Source organism: Marmota flaviventris, chromosome 7, assembly GCF_047511675.1.
Source record: "Marmota flaviventris isolate mMarFla1 chromosome 7, mMarFla1.hap1, whole genome shotgun sequence".
NCBI lineage: Eukaryota > Metazoa > Chordata > Mammalia > Rodentia > Sciuridae > Marmota > Marmota flaviventris.
The window spans coordinates 31,073,973-31,090,003 of record NC_092504.1 but is presented as its reverse complement, the minus strand read 5'-3'; the positions used below and the strand labels follow the sequence as shown (position 1 = coordinate 31,090,003).

Here is a 16,031-nt window from a genome sequence, read left to right as displayed (position 1 = left end):
TGCTGTCAAACCACATTAAAAAAAGAGACAGGGAGAATGTGACATGGACAAAGTCCTCTTCACCAAAGAGAAATAATATCCTGGACTCTTTGACAGACCACAGAATTATGAGTGATCTGACTAACACCCTTTGTCCATAGCCAGTGAGCTGGCCCCTTTGACTCTGAGAAGATAGAAAAGGAAGCTTGAAGTCGGGTGTGTAAATGCTTTTTAAAAATGAAAGGAGACCAGACAACTCCCTGTCTCACACTGCAGCTGCATCTGCAGCCACCTAGAGATCTGCCCAGAATTTCAGTGGGGACCACTGCCTGAGACATTTGTTTGCTATTGAAATTAACAAGAATCTCAGACTTCTCGTCTGGGGAAAGATTAGCCTGGGTGTACCCAAAGAGTTCCAAAAAAAAAAAAAAAAAAATTAAAAAACAAACAAACACTACTCAGTGTTAGCAGTCAAATTATTAAGCTATAACTAATAATAAGTATTAGCAAAATAATCACTTGGCTCCAGTTATATTTGGGATAAGTTAATGGAAATTCTAGGTGGCCAATGTAAATTTGATTGATTAATAAAAGTCATAAAACTTTTTTTTGTTTTTTGTACCCGGGATTGAACACAGGTGCACTTGACCACTAAGCCACATCCCCAGCCCTCAAAAAAGATTTTAAATGGGGAAAAAAATATTTTTTTAAAAGGAGAAAATAGCATTCCCTGGTTCTTATCTAGAAAATGGGCCTGTACACCAGGAATGGTTTAACCCAGTTTGGCTGAGCTTTTTAGTTGTGTTAGGAATCCTGGTCATTTCTGTTTTCAAGTCATAATTTTGAGCACTGCAGTCTTGTCTGAGAAAAAGTCAATAGCTCCCCTGTCAACCCATATAATCGAGGGAACCACAAATTTTAAGTCCTGGCCAACCACAAGACTAACCTCACAAGTTGTATTTATGAGTCTGTGATTTTCTTTCACCCAAGAAACCTGTCTCAGCCCTACTTCCCCTTTAATAGCTCTCACTAAAAGTGTGGCTTTATTACCAGGTATATAATATTAATGTTTTGTTCAGGCCAAGGGGTGATGGCCATTTTTAAAACCAAGAATCCTTTTGAGGCTCAGCATCTTAAAAAGGGAAAGAAGCAGATTCTTTGTTATTTATATTCCTTTAACCTAAATGCATTTTTTTTTCCTCTCCCTATTCTGAGTTGCTCTTTCTGAGAGAGAAATGGAAAGGCAATAATGTCTCCCTTGAGTGCCGTTTTTAAGGCCGCTCTTTGTAATGATGGATTATAGGCAGCAGTGAGAATGTAAGGGGGAAATGTATCTGTATGGTTCTCTGAAAACGCAGTAACATGAGAAAGAAAAAAAAAATGTAGTTCAAAGAAGCAGCGACTGTGCCACCTTCGACAGAGCTTGCTGTGGACTCCAGCTCTCTGTTCCAGAATGTCTCGCCACTTGTTCACGGATTACAAAGTCACTTTTGTTACACTCAGAGGTACAGACAGGCTCACACCCTCCAAAAGACATTCATTCATCGACAAGAGAGCAATAAGGAGAGATTACCAGGATGCTGGCACTGCACCACGCCTGGTACATACTAGAGACACAATGATCACAAAATAAATGAATCTCACTACTGTAGAAAGAGATGTCATGTAGAATCAAATCCCAGCCTTTTGTGTGTCTGTTTTCCTCCTTGCTTGAGAGGCATGGTGACTTCCATTGCCTGTCTTGGCGTTAATCTACCTAACAACGTCTTATTCATCCAGTTATTATCTTCACACAAGCCCTGATGCTGCCTTATTCCTCTTCGTGTCCTCATCCCTAGCATAATATTTGGCACGTAGTTCATGCACGATAAAAGCTTTGAAACCTCACAAACCCCTAAGGGGAAATGAGTATTGAGGATAAAGAGCAGATGAGCAAGATATGAATCTCAGGCGCTGGGAAAGGTGAAAACAAATGAAGCAACAAAGAGTAATTAGAGAGAACATAATTCGGCTCCATTGAAGAACCTAAAGCACATTTTATAGGCTTGCTAAGGATATCAAAGAATAATGGAAAACATCAACCACCTCTAAGAAGGAATTTTGAAAATCACATAACCTGAAAATGTATCTCTAAAAACAGTGCTCAATGTATTGGCCATGTTGAGAACCCAAGGCCAGGGGCAGGAAGAGTAGACTAGGATCTAAATCATTGATGCAAACACAAAAACCCCACTTGACTGACTGCAGAAAAGAAATTTATGGAAAACCAGTAGGTAGGCCATAAAAGCAAAAGGCAGGTTGGGAATCTGAGCTTTGCAGATAAACAGGAATTTGGGGGGTAGGGCAGGAAGCCAAAATACAGCCTAAGTCACACGCCAGGAATGGTCTGGTGAGAATGTCTTGCTGCTGTCATCACCATGAATGCTCCCTCTGAGGTTTGGGGCTACCCTGTGACCAGCGTGCAGCTTGGGATCTCTCCCCAGGATGGCTTGCCTCTACAGGACTGAGTGTAGGCCACACAGTGGTACACCAGGTGCCAGGAAGCAAGGAGAGGAACTGTCTGCCTCTATGACTTTCTCCATACTTGAGATGACCCTCTAGATGTCCCAGTGCTGGATAGCCACTACATGAATATCTGCAACACCAAGTTTCTACAATTAGATTTTCCACTCACACTGGCTTTTGAGTCTGTGAAGTGGTCTCCCCGCTATGTCCATGGAAAATGGTGAAAACTTTAACACTTGGCATTCTTCACCTTTAAATATTCAACCCAAGACTATGGGCCACCATTTCACTAAGCACATAGCATAGGCACAATCCCTGCCTTCACAGGGCTTCCAAGGAGGCTAAAGAGATTCTATCCCTGGTTGCCTTAGGAGAAGGGAATCTAATATCTCATGGGACACCTTCCACATGCAGTGTACTTCCACATATGTCATTTCATGTAGTTTCATAGGAATTTCACTTTTTTTTTCTGATGAGAAAATTGAAACCAAGAGAGCTTATGTAACTGTCTTATAGCCAGTTCCTAACAGAGTCAGAATTTAAATTCAGTTCTGTCCAACTGATGCACTTTCTAGCATACCACTTAATGACAATGGTGTACCGAGAAGCTGCTGGTGCAACCCACAGATCAAAACTCTTCTTGCTTTTACGTTTAACACTGGAAACAGAGATGAAGTGTTTTCTCTATATAAAGTTGTAGCAGCTTGTGTGGCAATGTGAGTCATCCACAAAGAAACATTTCAGCATTGGCTGATTTTTTTTTTTTGGTAGTTAATGTGGGTGGGTTCTCAGGGAACACAAAGCAAAGAAAATGGAATTTTATTGTGAAAGAGAATTAGTAAATGTCAAAATTAAGTGGATGACCCCATTTACATTACCTCCAAATGAAACTAATGTCAATGTAAAATTATAATTTGCAATGTTTATGCCTAGTGCATAAAGGCTAAGCAGGTTTCAATTTCCCACGGAAAAGAAGATAAATTACTGGTGCCAGATGTTTTGCAACCAAGCAAGATAACGTGAAAATTTAATTTTTACTTGCTTAACTATAATATTTATGACTCTTAAAATACAGGTTTGAGTTCATAAGACAGGAAAGGTTACAGCCATCTGCTTGGTTACAGAATAGATAAAAATGCAGAGGATATCTCTCTTTGCAAGAGGAAATTCATAAGTGTGAAAAATCTATAGGCAGCATAGGATGATGTATTCTGTTCATTCCTTGAATACCTTTATGTGACAGCTATTTATATCAGATCTGGAAGAACTGATGACAAAACATATGCACATTAACATCTCTTCCATCTTTGCCAGACTGTCCCTGCCTGAACCATCTTGCTTCCCTTGCTGCCCATACATACCTCCCATTTGCCCACCCTGACTTTGTCTAGTTAATTCCAACCCTTCCCTTGTGATCTGGGCTTAAACCAGCACCTTCTCAGGGAAGTATTCTGGAACTTTCTGTACTAATTTTTACTTGCTTTTATTACATACTCTTAAAACACCACCAACCTCTTCGTAGCAATTTTCACTGTTGCTATTTTATATTTTTGTTGGTATTTGATTGATGTCTCTTCCATAAATCAGTCAGCATCTTGAGGCCAGGGGCACTATCTGATGATATTCATCAGTGCATCCCCAGCTCACAGCATAGGGCATGTGTACTGTACATAGTAGAAACCAAATAAACATGTGCCAAATAAATACAATTCTCTATCCACTGTGCTGAAAAGATCATTGCTACTATTTTACAAAGAATTTTCAGAACTCCCTCACACCCCGCAATCTCTATTCAAAACAATGAAAGGAACACTGTGAAACTCTTCCTCCCTTTCATTTCTTGGAGTAGGAAGGCTATCTGCAGTTTGAAGTGTACAAGAACTCAGTAAATGGCTCTGAATATTGGCAGCTGTCAGTTCAAGCAGGGTTGTTTTTCCCTCTCTAGTGTTAATTCTAGATAATTTCGCAACCGTTTATCTTCTGTTCTCATTTGATTCTCACATTGACCAGATTGGGTGCAGAGGAGTAGCTTTAGGATCACTGTTAATAATAACAGATGGAGCTTTGACCATAGTAGGAAGTTGGCGCCTTGAATAATGCAAATCTATTTTAAGCTGTTGTAATTGGTTCTGTTAGTCCTAAAAGGCTACTAGCTATCTTGGGCTTGCACAGAAGTGCCAATATTTGTATGTGATGAAAAGGTCAGAATGATGTAGAAAGATATTGAAGTTCTGCATTCCTATGGCAGTAAGAGGTCATTAAGACTGGAAGGTTTTTTTTTTTTTTTAAAGCTAAATTAGAGAACTGTATAACAATCACCAACTGTCTGAAATTTTCCACAGCTGTCTTGACTAAAGTAATCAATGAGGATAAACCAGCATTTCTTTATTTTTGGAGAAGCACTTTTGAGGAAAGCAAGTGCTCTGTGGATAGCAGATGAGATGTTAATTGCCACTGACTCTTGGAAGAATCAGAATGGCTGAGTCTCCCAAACTACACAGGGAGGAGGGAAGAACTGAGAGCCTCATTTCCAGGGTCTGCTACCCAGAGCCCTCACCTGCTGAGCCCCTGAGTGGGTCCTAGTGGATTCTGAGCAGAACCATGGGGAGGGCTTAAACAAATGTGGGGAATAACATTGCTTGGCACTGGTAGTGCTTTGTGGTTTTCAAAGTACAATCAAATGTATCACCTCATTTTATCCTCACTTTCATTTTCTTTTAGCCTCAAAGTAGCCACCCTAGCTTTTCCGAAATCACAGGGAAGTGATCTCCACAGGGCAGGTGTCAACACCACTGCCAAATGGAAGGTGTGGGGGCAAGGCCAGGGCCACTCCAGCACTGACCTCTGCCACCTCATACTTGTGCCTCATACTTGGAGTATACTTGGTCCAGTGCTTTTCTTCTGGGTTTAGTCTTCTGCGATAACAGTGCATTAATAAGGATCCATTGAAATAATCCAGCTCATACCAATAGGTTTACAAAACCTGAAGGCCAGTGTATTCATTCACAAAGAGTGGTACAATTGAGAGAGAGACAGACTCTGTGACAGCAAACTTGTGTGCTGTCTCTCTGGCAGAACCATATGGAAAATCAAAGCATAGCCAAGGGTTGTTTGCTAGGTCTTAAAATGCATCCCCAAGCTAGGTAGCTCTAGACCTTCTTCCCTACTTTAGGGTAGCCTGACTGCTTCATTTAACAAAGCACTTTGGATACTGAGCAGGTTTTGGCTTGGGAATAATATTTTGAAGATGACTTTGTAAGCTTGAGATCTGATCATAGGTTGATTTTTACAGACAACTCTTGGAAGACAATCTTATTTTTCTTACTCCCAAATTCCTGCGTGCTAACTCAGGGTCGACTCCTTGCTCTGCTTGAACCTATGCTCTTTGATTGAGAAAAACAAGGCACAGAGAAGTTAAAGGACATTCTTTCAGTCATTTGACACGACACCTACTTATTGAGTACCTATTGTGTGTCATGATCTAAGGTAGGTTCTGAGAACTCAAATAATGAAGTACACATAATTTTTTTCCTCAGAGAGGGAGACAAATGAGCAATTACAACAAAATCTGCTAAGTCCACTATTGGGGAAGTCCACTACTGGGGAAGTTGGCACAGGGGACATAGCGTGTATGGTCACCTAACACTGTTTACACCTCCTTGTTTTGTTTTGAGCTATTTGGGGCTTTCCAACTTAATAACCAAATAAGACATAGCTGAGCAAGTAGTTTTGGAGATAAGAATGTTAAAAAATGATGGGCAAATTTCTTCAGCAGCCAAGAGAGACTGGCTAGGCTGAGAGAGAGGTTTAGACGTGCCCCCAGGGTGGGAGATGTGCCTCGTCTTTGAGAGGAAGATCATCAGGAACAAAATGACGAAAGCATGTAGTAAGTTTCCGTTAAGCAGTGGGAATCAGTGGCTTTGGAAAGTTGAATTGAAGTTAGATGGTAGATGTCATAGGTATAAAGTACCTTTGAAAAATGACAGGAATACTGAAAAAAAAAATAAAAAGAAGCCTCGCAGGGCAATCTGGACATTGCCATAGACAGTGAGAAGGTTTTATTCAAGAACATAAGACATAGAGTTTTATCTTTTATCAAAGTTTCTACTGATGGAAATCCATTTTGTTTGCTGAATTCAGCCAGGTCAAAATTCACACTGAGGTTCTTTTTAATGTCTTAGATTTTTCTGAGGTTCTTTAAAAAAACATTTAAAAAATGTTTGGTTCAGAGATTCAGAGATTTGACAAATTCATGAAAAGACATCTGTGAATTTAAAAATATTTTTGACGGCTTCTGTTGCCTTAACTAGTGTTGGTAAATTAATGATATTTGAAAGAAATTCTATTTCCCCCAATGTAGTACAAGAAAAAGATCCCATCCATTTTAACTATTCTGAAGAAAGTTTTAAAATGACATTTATCCTACCTTTTGATCAATTTTTTAGAAGTTTGCTATCAGCATGTAAGTTACATGACTTTCGATACTAGGAGAAACTGAAGACAATGCACCACTGGAGAATTACTCTAGACTAACCATCATTTTGACAGGTAATAGCTTTCTACAATAAATTATGGTTATATGGTGCTATAAAACATAGCAAACTGAATGAATAAGCAAATGATGAGCACTTTCCAACTGAAAGAGCTCTATTAATTTTACTTGATAATTATTTAGTTTTATGAGTAGACTCTTTTGCTATTATAAACTTTTAAAAGAACAATCACCAAATCTCGAATTCTGGAAGTTATAAAATGCTTGGTTAAAGAATGTCTGAGCAATTATTTGCACAGTAAGTTCATTCTGACACTGTAATGTGCATCAGAATCAACCTGGAGGTCTATAAAATTCAGGATCCCAGGCTTTTACAAAGGGATATTCTAATTCAAAAGATCTGGGATAGAACCCAAGACCAGGTATCTTCTATTGTGTAACCAATTAACCGTAAATTTATGAGTTTAAAACAATACTAATTTATCATCTGAATTTCTATTGGTTGGAAGTCTGGGCGTGGCTTACCTGGGCGTGGCTTAGTTCAAGGTCTCTAAGTGCTGAAGTTAATATGTATCTGCAGAGCTGCGTTCTCATTTGGAGGAACTGCTTCCAAGGTCATTCAGGTGACTGGCAGTATTCATTTCCTTGCTCATGTATGCTGGGGGCCTTGGGTTTCTACTGGGCATCCTCTGGAGACTGCCCTCAGGTCATGGGGTCACCTAGAAGTTCTCCTGCCCAGGAGGCAGCTCAGAACAGGGCAGTTTGCATCCTTAAGCCAGCAGGAGAGTCTCCTTGACCTCAGGGAGAGCTAAGTCTTTCTTTTAAAGACTTTTGCTTTATTAAATCAGGCCCACCCAAAGTGGTCTCCCATTTTATTAACTCAAAATCAATTGATTTGAGATGTTAACTGTAAAAAATCCTTTCATCTTTGCCTTATAGTATAACCTAATCACAGGAGCAGAAACCCCATTCTTTTTCACAGTGCTGTCCACACTCAAGGAGAGGAGATTACAGGAAGCACGAAGGGCAGGTGGCAGGAATTTGGGGGCCCTTAGAATTCTGCCTACCAGGACCACTCTTCCTGAAGCTCAGGTATAGAAAGAGAAATCAGACTTGAAGGAACCTTCGTGGTGAGACTGGGCTCATAGAGCTAGACTCATAGATCTGATTGGTACTTACAGTAAAATAAAAATGCATGCTAAGGGACTTATGTGCGAAGGGTCTGTGAGGAAACAAGAACAGGAAGTGGGAGATCTGGGCCCATGTGAAGACTGGGCCTTAGGTCTCTTTTCCCACCTTTTTGCTAATTAGGGAACTTTTGTCATTTTTCCTTTGAAAATTAAATGCTCTGTAAGAAAAAATTCTAACTTTAGTTGTGATTTTATCATTTTCATGGACTATCTGCTGGAAATGGCCTCAGAAATGTTCTATTAATTCCTACTCCTTGTAAAAAGTAGTTACTATCTTGATTTTTATTTATTTTTTTCATTAAAAACCATAACTTTCTAGGGAAATTTATAAAATCTGACACCAGAAGAAATAGAAAATCTGAACAAATCAATTGTCATAGAATAGAAAGAGTGAGCTGAGGGTGGTGGCACATGCCTGTAGTCCCAGCTACTTGGAAGGCAGATGCAGGAGGATCACAAATTTGAGGACAACCTGAGGAACTTAATGAGCTCTGTTTCCAAATAAAATCAAAAGGGCTGGGGATGTAGCCCAATGGTAGAGCACTTGCCTAGCATGTGTGATGCTCTGGGTTTAATCCCCAGTATTGAGAAAAAGAAAGAAAGGAAATAGAAAATGTGTGAATTACTTCTTAAAAAGTAATAGGAAGATCATTTTGCAGGAGCATTTATCAACTCAAAGAAATAGATGTTTCCAGCAGTGTTTATATCAGCCTGTTTTCTGTTACTATAACAAACATCTGAGGCCAGGTACATTATAAATAAAAGACATTTATTGAACTCACAGTTCTTGAAGTTCAAGTGCATGGTTCCAGCTTCTGCATGGCTCTGGTGAAGACCTCATGACTGATGGTACCACAGTGGCAAGAGCACGTATGAGATGGATAGATCACATCATCACACAGGAAGTCAAAGAGGCCAGGGAGGGGTCAAGCTCCCTCTTTCATAACAACCCTCTTGAGAGAAATAACCAGGGTCCCCTGAGAACTATTTAATTCCTTCTGAGGGTCCCAATGACCTCCCACTAGACCCCACCTCTTAAAAGTTCTACCACCTCTTAACATCACCACACTGGGGACAAGCTTTTGACACATGAATCCTTGGGGACAAACCTTATCCAAAGCACAGAGCAAAGGAAAAAAGGATGCTTCCTAAGATTAATAGTATTGTTCAAAGCCAAAAAAGACTGACTCTAAAATGAAATGTTGAACAATCTAATTTATGCAAAAGTCCTAAACAAAATAGAAATAAAATATCCATAGAATAGTATATATAGTATATATAGTGTATATGCCATCCTCCTGCCTCAGCCTCCAGAGTCTCTGGGATTACAGGTGTGCACCATCACATCTGGCTCTTTCAAGATATATTATTAAGTGTTTGTATGTATACCTACATATATATATGTATATATGTATATATATACATACATACACATACACACACACATATAAATATAGTAGGTATATTCTATATACTATATATATAGTAGTATATATATACACATATACACACACATCTATATAGTAGGTTGCTAATTATTTTAAAAAGGAGTATAAATTTATATATGTGTGTGTATGTACACAAGTTCATGCACACACATACTAGCAACCTTGCTTGCCTGTGGCAGATGAAGGGAAGACAAGAAGAACTATGTGGTGGGATAGAAATGATTGTCTAGGAGACTAGGGATGAGGGAGACAGTTTATTGAATATCTCTTCATAGTTTTTAGATTTTGAATCATGGGAATGTGTTCCTTATTCAGAAAATTAATCCCCCAAATAAAGTTTTTATTATTAAAATAAATTTTCTAGTTAAAAGAAAAATTTCTGGGAGAATATTCTGCAGTATTTCTGTTTGGGTGACCAGTGCCAGTGTTTAATCATCTCCGTGGACAAGAGGCATCATGCTCTTGAATGCTCAAAAATTCTCTTTTGATTTCTCCTCAGAAATCAAAGAAGCAATTACACTAATTTTTTTTTGAACCATTGTCACCTCATTTCCACCCGAGTTCAGGGTTTTGCATCAAAAGTAGAGATGTCAGCTGGGTGTGGGCCCTACCTGTAATCCCAGGTAACAAGGATGCTGAAGCAGGAGGATCTCAAGTTTGAGGCCAGACTGGGCAATCTAGGGAGACCGTGTATCAAAGTAAAATAAAAATTAAAGAGGGCCAGGAATGTAACTCAGTGGTGGAGCACCCCTTGTTTTGATCCCCAGTCTCTCTCTCTCACACATAAAAGGTAGATATGTCTATCAAGCAAAAACCACATGTATTCTATAGAACTCAAGTTTGAATATAGAAACTAGAATCAGGACCCCAGATCCTAGGAAAATGAAAGAGATGCCACAATGTAGGACATGGATGTTCATTTCCTAACTTGAAGTCAACTGAAGAAAATATTAGAAGAATAAAGAATTTTATAGAGTTACGTAGTCATAAAGCATGAAGACAGATTAGAATTCATTTAATTTGTAACTGTGCTTCTTAAAATTGTCCCTAAAATTGAAGACATTATTCATATTCTCCATAGGTGCATATTTCAACAATGTGATAGGACAAACTAAGATGGTTTTTCTTGCTACTTAACATTGTGCTCTAAAAGCTTTTTCTGCACTGCTTCTCCTTAACTAGGCTTCACATCTTGTGCCAAAGAAATGGAGTGAGAAGGTGAGGGAAAGAATGAAGGACCGAAACAGAGTTGAGACAAATGGGTTGAAGATGTTAGAGTTATAGGCAGGAAATTTAGTGGGTGGTGGAAATTACCAAATCCTCTTTAGATATTGGGCAGGATTCTCTTCCTGCATTTCCTACATTAGAGTATATCTAATATAGATATCTTCTCTACATTAGTCACATGTGTCTCTTTTTGCATTGCTGTTGACTAAATATAGAATAATAAGCTCTCCTTAAATAATAGAGTCCACACCGGGGCTGTCCTTGGCTCAGATAGAGGAAGTGCTCCCCCCAATACCAGAACTGGAAACTACTTCTGCAGTTCATCGAGATCAATACACATGGTGAGTGATGATTCGGCTTCATTGACTGTTTAGCTTGTTCATTATAAACACGAACAGATTTAAGGAGGTGCAGTTTAACCTAAAGTATGTTTCGATCTGGTTGTAGGACGTAGAAAGTGATGATCTTGCAAAGTCAGTCTGTATGAATTAGATGATATGCACTCAAATCACTATTTTCTAGGAAAGGATCTAGGAAGGATCAGTAAACTAATCTTGCAGTCTATTAAACTAATCTCTTAGTCTGCTCCTGAGATGTCAGCTCCATCCCTTGGCACTGTTTTTCCTGGAGTTAAGCCATACTTCAGTCTCAGCATGAGAAAAAAGAAAAGGAGATTTGCAAAGCAGAATCCCCACCCTCCAATTACTGAAATAAGAAACTTCTTTAAATGTAACATTGGATAATATAGATGACTGCACATAGATTTCCATGTTTATAATCTAAAACTGTGATCAGAAGTGCCTTAGAAACTTTTTTCATTCATTCAACAAATATATATATAATAGATATATATAATTCATAATATATACAATACATAATATATAATATATACATAATATATATACACATTTTAGATACATATGTATTTTGGGTACTGGGGATTTAACCTAGGAGCACTTTACAACTGAGCTACATTCCCAGCCCTTTTATTTGTTTTAAATTTTGAGAAAAGGTCTCATTAAGTTGTTAGGGCCTCCCTGAGTTGCTGAAGCTGAACTTGAACTTGCAATCCTCCTGTCTCAGCCTCAGGATCCATTAGGATTACAGACATATGTCACCATACTTGGCCTCATTCAACAAATATTTATAAAGTAAAAATATTTATTAAGTAGTTACTATGTTAAAGGCATTCTATAACCAATGTAGTAGAAAAAAAATATAACAAGGAAGAGGGAGTGTATTAGTCAGCTTTTCATTGCTGTGATGAAATACTGGAGACAATAACTTAAAAAAGGAAAGGTTTATTTTGGCTCATGGTTTCGGAGGTTTCAGTTGGTCATTTGGCTCCATTGCTTTGGGTCTGTGGTGAGGCAGAACATAATATCGTGGTGGGGAGCATGTGGCAGAGCAAAGCTCTTCATCTCATGGTGGCCAGGAAGCAGAGAGAGAGGGAGAAAGGGAGAAAAGGAGGGAGGGAAAGAGAGAAGGAGGGAGGGAAGGAGAGGGGGAGAGAGAGAGAGAGAGAGAGAGAGAGAGAGAGAGAAGGAGAAGAAGAAGAAGAAGAGGAGGAGGAGGAAGAGGAGGAGGAGGAGGAGGAGGGGGGGGGACAACTGGGGTCCTAATATCTTCTTCAAGGGCACACCCCCAATGACCTAACTTCCTTCCACTAGGCCCCCCCTCCTAAAGCCCCCCCTCCCACCCAACCCAGTAGCATCACAGGCTGGTAAGCAAGCCTTCAACACACAGTCTTTGGGAGACATTTAAGATCCAAACCGGAACAGGAGGGAAACTAGAATTTATGAGTTCCTTCTTACTGTGTTATATACTCTTCATAATACTTGAGTTGTTGTCAGTAAAGGTCCTAAAAGGAAACTGGTATTATATCCAAATTGAGTTTGATCCTGTTAATCAGAATATGAGAAGGCCAAGTTGGGGGTCAGCACCTTGGCTCTAGTGACAGTGAGGTGCTACTACTGTCCTTAAGGCCAAAGGGGCAAGGAGCTCAGAGAGACAGAGACACACAATCACACACAGAACGTGGGGAGAGCAGTCTGAATGAGTGTGATCTGGCAGAGGATGCTATAGCCCGTGGTTGCCCAGGAGAGAGAATTAAATACTCCTGCTCTGCTGGACTGGGTTCCTACCCTCCACTGGCCACACTCAACTGGGGCCATTTGGCACTGGACTTGGTTCAGACAGTTCATAGAGGCTGGCCTCAGGGGCACCAGGCAGAGTGGATGTAAGTAGAGAGCAGATTTGTAGAGACAACCAAAGGACCCTGCACAGCCAGCTCCACAGTCCAACCAGCCACCAAGTACCCAGGATGTCCTGTTCAGGACAAAAGAGAGGCAGGGCTTAGTGCTTGGGTCTTGATGCAGTCAGGGTCTGCTGTTGGCTCAGAAATTCCCAGATAGAATCTAGAATAGCCATATGATGTGTCAAGGAAGTATTGTGGGACATGATGCTTGATGCCCCTTGCTCTGGGCTGCTCAGTCTTGCAGATGAGAGCTCCTTTTTGGCCGTTCACCAAGTGCCTCTTTATTACCTGCTGTGTCAAAAATTCTTCTACTCATTGGCAAAAGTAACAAGGCTGTGAGTGGAGAAATCAGAGTAGGGAACCTCTAATTCCAACAAACAGTGTCAAGCTATTTGATAGGGCTGTTCTCAGGGGCAGAAGAGAGCATAATAGAGACCCCACACTCAGGGGACACGATGCCTCACATTTATTAAACTTTCCATAAAAATCTGTTGGGTGACAGAATGAATCTCAACTTCTGTCTCTACTAGAATCATGGAATGTTGTTATTTAAAGAAACTTGCACCAACATTTTCATTTAATAGATGGAGAGGGAAAGACCAAGGTACTATGGTAGCAGAAGCTCGGGAGACCCTAGGTTTCTTCTGTCCCAGGGGCAGAAGTTTTAGTTCTACCCACACAGTCTTCTTAGGGATATAATGGGGGCTCCATTGCATAAGGGGAGTGGAAATTGTCTTGAGGAAGTTTTTTGGTGTTCTTATAAATGATTTAAAATAGTTTCCTACCAATTCTAATTTAGGGAATACTTAACAAACTTTTTGTGTTAATAACATTTTTTTTCCTTTTTTAAATCTTCAGATTATCCCTGAGCAAATTGGACTGAACCCTATTGAAGAATGCTTATAATTTTATTTTGGGAATGAGTAGGTTGGTAAATGTTTGGGTCCAGCTGAGGCTAACAATAGGAAAGCCGTGGGAATCAGACTTCTTGATGGGAAGTAGCTCAGAGCTTTCATCTGACCCAAGAGATCAAGGGAATGAGCCTGTTTTCAAGGAAGCAGCATGAGTCATGGAAAACCCATTTCCGGTGAAACCCACGGAAAGAACAGGAGAACACTTAACTCTTATTTTCATCCATCACTACAGTGGACCCAAGGTTTTAATTTTGACCAAGAATGGTCAAGGATGAAAGTCCTTTCTCTCATTGCAGATTCTGACTGGGTGACTTTTTTCCTATACCAAAGATTGTTTAGTATTTGGCAAATTGCTTAGGAGGGCCTGGGCTATTTGCTTATACATTTGTTTGCATTTATTAATCTTGCCTCCTTTTGGCACTAGAATGTTTTAAAAACATTTCACAGATACCAAAATAAAATGATTTAAATGAAATGCTTGGGTATTTAAGTTTAATAGCAAAGTGTTTTTCGTGTCATTCTGTGGCTTTCATATTTGTGACAGCCTTCCTGGATGTCAAGAATAATGGTAGTTATTAATTATAATAAAAAGCACATATAGGCAAGGGGACAGCTCTTAATGTTGAAAAACAACCAAAATATTTTCCTAGAGTTTACATGTCATCTTCCGAAATCATCATATGATTAAGATTGCTTATCTGAGTAGACAGGCAGAGTTTAATTACAGGGTCAGACTTAATATTAAGTGATGGGTAATAATAATTACCATTATGTAATTATTAATATTATGTCCTTAGTATTGATATTAAGGACATGCTACCTTAAAATATGGCACTGGAATATTTTAAATAGAATGACTTTGAACAAACAGCAGAAGGAGGAAGGTCACTCTGCTCTTCCCCTACCACCTTTCTTCCCTGAAGCAGACAATAAAATCTTTTCTGACCTTCCTCTGAAACAGATCACAAGATCCCTGTGTGAGAGGCGCCCTCCCTCTGTGGGAGCAAGGAGCATTCTTGTTTCCAAAGACTTGGGCCACAGAAGAGTGTGAACAGACAGGCCTGGCAGAGTTCCCCAGTGTATCATCATTCGAGCATACGATTTCTGCTCTATCATATTTTACTCTCCATTCTTCATCAAAACTAGAAAAAAAAACAAAACCCTTGGGTTTAACTTATTCTGTAGGTCCTCATTTCCTTTTGATGTCTCTCATACTATATAAATAAAACAAATTAGTATTTTTTTCTCTTACTAATCTTTTGTTATAGAGGCCTCATCTGTGATCTTACCAGGGTAGATGAAAAGATATTTTTTTTCCCCTTAGACAAGCAGCCTCAATAGGAATGAATGTGCCAGCACAGAGGGGTTTTTCTGTTTTTTTTTTTTTTTCTGTCTCTCTCCCTCCCTCCCTGCCTCTCTCTCTCTTTCTTTCTTTTATTTATTGCTAGGTCACAAGCTGAAATTTTAATTGTAAAATTTAGAAACTGAAAATTTGGCCAATGGAATGCTGCTAGTCTTACTTTTTCTTGTCTTCACATCCCTAATTAATAGGTGAGTCAGCTCGGGTCTGAGATTTTTTCGGCAGGAGTTAGGGGTGTCGCACTCTATAAGGTATGGATATTATACCATTTCTGAAAAGCCAAATTATTGTTTCCCGGCACATCACCTATTGTGTTCTGACAAATGACTTGGAAATCAGTGGGAACTTGGCTTACAAAAGGCATAAATTAAGTTCAAGTTCTGTTAAGTTGTGGCAGCTTTTAGGAAGCTAATTTCACTTATTTATTAAAACGGAAGACTTTAAAAGATGCTGGGAACCTCAAAAAGACCTAGATGGCCAGCTCTCTGACCACCAAGGGCTTAGGAGCTGGCAGAGGGGACAGGACAGGCGCACCACCTGCTAAGATACAAGACACATAGAGTGAGGTAAGTGTCATTTACAAGATGCTGGCCTCCTGCTGAGGATTTCATCCCAATCACTCTTCTCCTACCTGTTTTTTCAATCATGCTGTGGTCACT

General features: G+C 39.6%; 1 protein-coding gene across 3 annotated transcripts in view; it reads left to right on the top strand.

Moving 5' to 3' along the window:
- Tmem156 (transmembrane protein 156) overlaps nt 1–14,487 on the top strand; it is a 36,091-nt gene extending 21,604 nt beyond the window's left edge. The window contains exons 6-7 of one of the 3 annotated variants that reach the window (XM_027938721.3): nt 11,083–11,182; nt 13,957–14,487. In XM_027938721.3, coding sequence (XP_027794522.1) covers nt 11,083–11,182; nt 13,957 — 101 coding nt within the window. In that variant the 3' untranslated portion in view covers nt 13,958–14,487. Of the gene's footprint in view, nt 1–6,929; nt 11,187–13,956 lie in introns of those variants that run through there. The other 2 variants (XM_071614215.1, XM_027938726.3) reach the window with 2 other exon arrangements.
- Nucleotides 14,488–16,031: the final 1,544 nt, after the last annotated feature.